This window comes from Cottoperca gobio, chromosome 5 (assembly GCF_900634415.1).
Source record: "Cottoperca gobio chromosome 5, fCotGob3.1, whole genome shotgun sequence".
Lineage (NCBI taxonomy): Eukaryota > Metazoa > Chordata > Actinopteri > Perciformes > Bovichtidae > Cottoperca > Cottoperca gobio.
In genome coordinates this window covers 16219363-16227842 of record NC_041359.1, presented here as the reverse complement: position 1 = coordinate 16227842, position 8480 = coordinate 16219363, and the positions used below count along the sequence as shown (strand labels likewise).

The following is an 8480-nucleotide window of genomic DNA, read 5'->3' as shown; positions in this document are numbered from 1 at the left end:
TGTACACATTTACAGGGATATCAGTTTGGATGCATGTTGTTGGTCGAGCCGGCTGGTTAAGGATGTGATGTCTTGGACTAATAGCCTACTACCACCCATTCCACATTAGGCTACACAACAGTTCAGTTATTGTGCTCCAATTACTCTCTTATAAGTTTGTGACTCCTCGGGGCCTCCACACACTGGGCATTCAGAGCAAGAAAACAACAACATGCTCATTCATCACTTCTTTGTTTTTCTATGTCTTACACACACACATTATATTATAGACACAATATGCCCACCAAACACAGTGCCATGTGTTCTCATTAGCATATAAAAACTAAGTCTTATTATAGATTGATACTTTGTTTATGTAATTCTACATTGTGTGTTTCTTAGTTTCCCAGAGGAGCCAGACTTATGGGTTTCTTTTACGACCCAAACTCATAACTCAGGCGCTTGTGTTGTTCAGATGGTGGCACAAACATGTTACATAAAAATAATAAGCAGTAGACTGCAATAAGTACCAACTCCCAGATGTGTATGTGCGTGTCTACTCTGCTATTGTATCGACTTTTAAACAGTGGTGGAAGAAGTATTCAAACCATTCACTTAGGTCAAAGTAACAATACTGCAGTATAAAAACACTCCCTTACAAGTCAGTCTTACATTCAAACATTCACTTTGGTAAAAGTACACAAGTATTAGCAACAAAATGTTCTTAAAGGGTCAAAAGTAAAAGTACTCATAATGCATAATGGCTTCTGTCAGTGTTATAGGCTAGTATATTATTATTATTTTATGTATTATTACACTTTTAGCCTTTGCTGCCCATAAACCTACCACAAAACATATTTACGGTTAGATACTGGCATTTGCATGGTCTTATAGTGCAGATGGTATATGTCATTTACAGTATAAAAATAATAATAATAATTTGAAATAGCGGTAATTTACTGTTAACACATTAGCTGTAGTGCTACTGTAGTTAGGCTATATGACCTCAATGTGGTGCCCATACTAGAAGACAATAGATTTTATTTGAATCTATTAATGACAAATCAGAATTAATAAAAAAAAATGATGAACAAGAGTCATAAAACAATATGGTCATTATTAAATAAATAAAAAGTGTATTTAATTTTCAATATATGGCAAATAAAATTAAGCCAACTATACATACATACCATTTTAATACTCAAACAACAAAAAGTAGATGGACAGAACTATCCAGATTTACTCACACCTGTTCTATCTACTGTATTTTACATTCCCTCTCTGTATCACTCTTGCTTTCTCTCGCTACAAAGACGGAATGAACTCAGTGATAAAATAAGAGAGTGGTAATCTAAAGCTCCTGGTATTCTAACATACATGTCTGTCTTGAGAGAGATAAGAAGAGCCCTTCTTCATCTGCCCCCATATTTTTGCCTGGAGGCTTTTCCCCATTGAGTGATTTCCAAATGGCCCGTAATTAAACATTAAACAGTCTATTCCATCCAAAATATCAATCAGTTAAAAAAGTGCTTTCCTCTGTCTGTTTCAGATTGATCAATAGTATCATTGATCAGGAAATTAAAGCACTTTATACTGACTAATTAAAATTCCCTTTGACAAAAGTGTAAAATGTTTCATGATTGTTTACTTTGGGATGCTATAAAATATCATGGTCCATGGTCATGGATTTGGTTATCAATGAATCATATAAGGGTTTGAAGCGCAATTTACTTTCTGAACTACAACTTTAGCTTCCCAAAAGAAGTCATTTTTATTGTAAATTATCAAACACAATGCTAAATCCTATCAAAACAACATTTTCTACTGTCCATGGTAAAACAAAGTAGATAATAAGGCATCCTTTATAAAGGGTTTATAAATTATAACTAATGGCTTTATTAATGCTTGATAAATCAATTACTAATACTTTATAAACTTGGAATAAGAGCAAAGGTTGTCAAATTGGCAAAAATCTCCATTTCATAATGTTTATCCTTTCAATTTTATAATAACAATACAGGTCAAATACATTCTAATAAACCCTATAGTCTGCAGTTATAAATGTTATTAAAACAATACATTTGTATTAATAGTTTATTAATGATCTTCAAAGCATAGGAACATTATTTACTATTAAAAAAAGATATTAGTCACAATTTATAACCAGGCCTACTTTATAATGTGTGCCTTAGTTATTAGAAAGTGTCACTGCATGTTTATTATAGTGTATGCCACCTCTCTATTGACCCTCCATCACTGTACACATACAGAATAATATATCAGTACTGCGTGACAACAGAGGGGGTTCTTCCCATGGTGCCTCTCCTCAGGATGGGTTAATATACATACGGGATTAGACTGTAATCCCACACTCACAATGTGCATGCGCAAATTGAAGTGCGTGCGAGGGACGAGGGACGGTTCGGTAATACAATACAAACTGCATTCACTCTCCAAATCTCCTCTATGATAAGTGGCGAGGATGAATTAAACGAGGTAAGGTCTTTTTTTAACGGTTTGTCTGTCAGCAAATCGGAACATTTGCTCGGGTGTCAATGTCAACTGAGTTTTGTTGTCCCGTTTTCAGGCAGGATTAAACCGGGCTGTCCCGTTACAGACGGATCTGCACTTTGCACAAATGACAAATAAAAGAATAAACTTTATAGATCAAGCCATGCATGCTTAGTTTCACACGAAAGTGTTGTATAACAAAACCGGCAGAAAATATGCATGGTTGATCCTGGTTACAATGTGCTCTTGTTGCCCTGTGTGGATCATTACGCCGTGTGGTGACCCATTTGGCAGATAGAGCCCCGGGTTGTTCATATTCAAGTCACATTGCAGCCCAGGGAAACTAATGAAACTAAATTTCTGATGCATCCGTGAACATTGTACACGTATTCTTCCCAGGGACACTCCACAGGAATGAATTCAGTTGTTTTCATATCAATCCAAGCCTATCTGTCACAAGGGGGTGGAAGAAGTATTCAGAAACCACACTGTAAAAAATGCTCCATTACAAGTCTAGAATAAAAAAATGTTCCTCAGGTAAAAGTATTTAATAATCAGCTAAATGTGTTTAAAATATTCCTAAAGTACTCATTGTGCAGCAGAACGACCCCTGTCAGTGTCATATTTTCATATGTTTTATTAATTATATTAATTGATTAATATAACTGATTCTTTTAAGCAGCATTTTTAATGTTTTAGTGGGTGAAGTTCATTTTACCTACACAGCTTTGTAGTTTCATCTACAATAACGCTTCATATTTTATAAAATTATTATGTGTTTTCTATGTATAATCTTAATCTGCAAAATGACCATAGTGGTTTATTAAACAGTGGAGAAGAAGTATAAAGGAGTGTAACATGGAAATACTTAAGTAAAGAAAAAGTATGTTTGTACAGTACATTCCACCACTGTGTGTCACACATTTAGCACCTGTAGCTGTTATACATGCATACATGACATTATATATATTTAATCATTTAAAACCAGGTACAGCTGTAGGCTTTTTACTTACATTGTGTCGCCAGTTATTTCTGAAATGATGGATTTAAATGAGTTCTGTGCTTTCTGAATTTCGTGTATGAAATGGTACTGGCCCACTTTCATGCAGTTTTGTTTCAGTGTTGCACAGAAAAACAGTATGAGTTTTCCTAGGATTGTACTGGATTATACCAGTCATCTTGTCCCACATTTTATTATAATCATTTAAATCCTGGCATCAGATAACGAAGGTTAATCTCTTGTTTTTCCTTTTGTGAAGCTCATACCGTAATACAGCATACATTGATTTTTTTGAATGTTATGCCTGAATTGAATGTGAAACGGACCCATTCATCTATTAATGATATTGTACTTGTGTATGATTTTAAACGGTCTTGCAGCTCCTCAGGATTTAGCGGCCACCCGTTCCTCTGTACAACACAATGATTTGAATCAAAAGACTGACCTGGGGCTTTTTTTTGCCCAACTACTGCATTTCATCAGAGTTTTACATTTACAACATCTTCATTAATTAAGGCTGCGAAGGTGCACATACTAATGCTGTCTCCTCTCAGGGCTGGATGTACACCCACAGTAGCCTATGGACAGCAAGTGCTCACTTGACATGTCAGAGTCTGTATCAGGGACAGGATGTCTAAATGTGAGCTGATTGAGCTGAAGGACCTGAGTGTAAATGATTCCATTGAGCTGGCTGCTCCTGCAGCCCGCACAGCCTCGCCATCTGTAAACCCGGGTCAACCAAGCCACTTCCATGTCGTCCGTCTGGTCGGAAACAGCGTCAGCATCGAAGCATCCCGGTGTCAGACAGGGGAGGCTGGAGTGGGACATGACTTCCAGCCCTACAGTCACGCCCATCTCACCTGGTGTGACCAGTGTGGAGAATTCATCTGGGGTCTTTATAAGCAAAGTTTACGCTGTGCCAGTGAGTACTTTCTGTATGTGAATTTGTTTGGTAATATTCTATATTTTTAGTCTGTGCCATAGACATCTGTTGTTGTTATGCGACATGTTTCTTTAATATCATCAACATGTTCACTGTAGTTTATGTTTGAGTCAATTTGATTCAGCTTCCTGCTGCTGGAGATACTCACTAAATGTGTATTAATCCACAGCTGACAATCAAACTCAGCAATTTTCTCCTGTTTGTAACATTTGCTAAAAAAACAGTACAATACCCAGCTGTTTAGTAAATTATTTAGCCATATTTAAAAATTAAAGGATATCAGGGACTTATGTCTTTAGTAGGAACAACTGGGCTTGGTGTTGAGAGCCACAGAGAGGTAGGAAAGGATTGAGGGATTTTGGCAGTAACCAAAAATACAGAATTACACTAGCTTTTATGTTTAATGTGTTCATGACGACCATGTTTTTCTGCATTGACCTAATAAGCAAAGAGACGCAACCTGCCTCTAGAACTTTATTGCATGAGACACGATGCCGTACAGTATATTGGGCCGCCTTGAATCACTATGTTCTGGCATATGTGCTTAATAATAGACATTGTGAGCCATTGTGGTTGCTTACTCAAGGTTCGTGAAGAAACCTGGTATGAAGATAAAACCTTTAGCCTTATTACAAATGGCTTAACATGCCCTCGATTTAAAACCCAAATCAGCTCTGTAACCCCACAATAACTAAGTTATGTCCATCCAAAGAGCTGTGACATTGTCTTCACCTTCCAGTATCACCAGAGCACAGGATGCTCATGTTATTTTTCCATTCATGAGAAACTTTATCATAAAGTTTGTCCTAATCTGTAGGAAGCTCTGGCAAAATTCATGTTGGCTGTAGTTCCTGGGAATATATATATATATAGAAATAATTTGACTTCAGGCATTTCTGTCCCAGTTCAAGAACAAAATGCTGCTGCTGTTGATGGCGTCTACTATAAATATCAAACATAAGACATTTTTATTGTGTACAAACACTAATTTTGGCATGTTGCTTACATAACATAGATAATGCATCTCGGTTAGTGTGTTTCAGGTCGATGTTCTTCAGCACAGGAGCAGATTACTGAACCAAATCCACACCAGAGGGCTCTACGGAACAAGCGTTGACCGCAAGCCAAAGCATAACTGAGAATGCAACATTTCCTTCTCTCTCTCTCTCAGACTGCAGTTACACTTGTCACTACCGCTGCCTACCATTCATCCAGCTGGACTGCTGCACAGATGGAAGTTTGTTAACAGACGAGCAAGATTTCTCTGTCGACTCCGTCGAGACAGACACAAATGTGGTGAGGAACAAAGCTAAAACCACATATTTCTTTCTATAGTGCATTTGTATAAAAAGTCTTCATTGGATTGTTTTAGGTGGGTAGGTCAGAGCAGATGGAGGCTACCAGATTGTCCACTGAGTATCACTATGCCATATTTCCTCAAATATACTAGTTTTATTACCACCTCATTGTCAATGTATCTATACAGAAAGTCATTTAGGAGAGCTGAGGGGAGGGGATAACTCAACAACTTCATAATAACACAGCTGCCCTTTATTTCAGAACTGTACAGTACTTTTGCTCAATTCCTCGATGCCTATGGGATCATGATTAAGTTATTTGATCCCAAAGACTCAACAATTGAGCCAAAATAGCCTCATATTTGCTGGTTTTTTTCTAAGGCATTTATTTGTTTCTGACTCTGGGACTATTTGTTGAGTTGTGATACGGTGAATTCTCTATGACAGGAAACTACATCTTAATGTTAGTATGCACACACACATCAACAATAACATTGAGTGAAAGTTTTGCTCTTAGGATAATTTGAGCAGATCTCCTCTAGGAGTGGGCTGGCCTTTTAGACGTCTTTGTGAGGTTTTATTGCCGGGGAGGAGCAAATACAAATGCTGAGGTCAAAAGACGTTTTAGCAGAATCAGATCTCTCCAGGCAGAAGAGAAAAAGACAGAGGAAAGCTAATTCTGACATAAAACTCCAGAATAAATCTTTTGGCGAAGAAAAAAATCACCTGAAGTTCACCTGAACTCGGAGATGACCTGTGGAAGCACAGCAACAAGTGACACATTGTGCAGTGAGGAGGACAGTAGCTCAGAGCTGGAACTATATTTTACTGCATATACGTCTTTCTTTCATAAGGTCAGAAGATCAGGGGTGAGGCTATGGCATAATTAAACTTAAATGAACTATAAAATCACATCTTTATTGTCTAAAAACAGACAAAAAACTTGAATTGGTTCTACTTATACTTCCATGCGTCTTTTCTCTTTCACTTTCTCTTTCAATTCTTAACGCTCACTTGAATGAACACGCTCTCTGCTGACATTATGTGGCCTATTTGCTGTACTGTACCTGCTCTTTTCCTTTTAGGATGAACAGATCGATTGGGGTAAACAGGAGTTTACTGTTGGTGAGATTCAACATAAGGTTAAGGAATATAATGCACAGATCAACAGCAATCTCTACATGGTGGCTGTGAGTGGCTAATAAACCTTTTTCCTCTGAACAATTATTCTTGCATAATGTACTTGAATTGTTTTTTGTAATTAGTAGTTTGCAGATCATTCCACCCCCATTCTCATAATATATATCTGTCAACCTTGCAGAATAAAGACGGGTCCTACACTGGTTTCATCAAGGTCCACTTTCAGTTAGTCCGTCCCATCACCCTGCCCCCCCGTCAGAGCCTGTGCTCGACACAGGAGGAAGATCAGCAGGGCCGACGGATGAAACGGCGGACATCTTTCTACCTCCCCAAAGACGCTGCCAAGCACCTGCATATAAGCTCCCAAACACGTGTTCGAGAAGTCATCGAGGCATTGCTCAACAAGTTCACCGTGGTGGACAACCCGGCCAAGTTTGCCCTGTTTGAACGCTCAGAGAGACAAAGTCAAGGTAGATTCATCAAAATGCATATTTAGTGTAAAACAAAACAGAAGCAGGTATTAAATTCTAAAGTGCTGTTTTATTCCCTTTAGTGTACATGCGTAAACTGCCTGATGATGAGTGCCCCCTGCACCTGCGCTTGTGTGCTGGCCCCAGTGAAAAGGTTATGAGTCTGATTTTGAAAGAGAATGAGACAGGGGAAGTAAATGTAAGTTTCCATTTGGCTCTGAAAATTAATTCACATGATGAACCTGTCAATATATGCTGGAAAAAGCCAATATATGTACTGTATATACAACATATGCTAATGGGAAGTTGCTCTCCTCCACAGTGGGATGCATTTAGTTTTCCTGAGTTGTGCAACTTTCTGCGAATCCTGAAGCGTGAGGAAGAAGAACATGTGCGGCAGATTGTGAGGCGCTACGCTCTTGCTAGAGACACTACGAAGCAGGCCATGGCAAGAATTACTACTCCTGGTTGACTTTGAGGGATTCAACTGATCTCGATATCTTAAAATGAAGAAGAACGCTCTCCCACTGTGAATAGTATTGTTGATTAGCAGCGTAAAAGGGAAGGAAAGAGCTCAGACAATGATATTGTTTTGAATTAATGTTGTTTATGAAGCAGGTATGCTGCTAATGTTGTGCAAGAAGAGCCACTGTTGTGAACTGAATGGGAGGATATAATAGATTATCTTGGATTTAATTGGATGCAGTTCTTACTTTAAAAACCCTACTGCTTGACTGGGTTATTTATAGTGGTATTAAAACACAATTTTAGTCTTTTTGGTAATTCATCATGTGATATTTAGTTTCATTCATATACTGTGAAGCTGTTTTTAAAATGTTGGCACTTTAATGAACCTGTGAAATGAATTTGTGCAAGGTTAAAATGTGAATGTGTTTACATTCTAACTATCTAATAAACTGATTATAATAAATCACGGGTCATTTTGATGTCATTGTTTAGATTGTACATAAAGTAATACATTGGATAGACTGTGTGTTAACACAGTAGTCCATGTTCTAGTGTGGTAAGCCAAAACCGAAGTGCACTATATGGCTAAATGTATGTGGACACCTATACATTACACCCAGATGTTACAGTTGAACATCTCCTTCAAACCATGGGCATTTACATGCTGTTGT

The 8480-nt window shown here is 37.8% G+C and overlaps 1 protein-coding gene across 3 annotated transcripts; it reads left to right on the top strand.

The window, feature by feature from the left end:
* The first annotated feature begins 2337 nt into the window (after nt 1–2337).
* Nucleotides 2338–8272, top strand: rassf1 (Ras association domain family member 1). Of its 3 annotated transcripts, XM_029431919.1 has the most exons (7): nt 2338–2475; nt 4045–4412; nt 5605–5729; nt 6817–6921; nt 7053–7341; nt 7425–7540; nt 7664–8272. In XM_029431919.1, exons 2-7 carry the CDS (start codon nt 4121–4123, stop codon nt 7811–7813), a joined length of 1077 nt encoding a protein of 358 aa, XP_029287779.1. In that variant the 5' UTR covers nt 2338–2475; nt 4045–4120; the 3' UTR covers nt 7814–8272. The 3 variants fall into 3 exon arrangements, with proteins under 3 accessions (XP_029287779.1, XP_029287781.1, XP_029287780.1); XM_029431921.1 differs by lacking the exons at nt 2338–2475; nt 4045–4412; nt 5605–5729 and adding an exon at nt 6230–6585; XM_029431920.1 differs by lacking the exons at nt 2338–2475; nt 4045–4412; nt 5605–5729 and adding an exon at nt 6230–6600.
* Nucleotides 8273–8480: the final 208 nt, after the last annotated feature.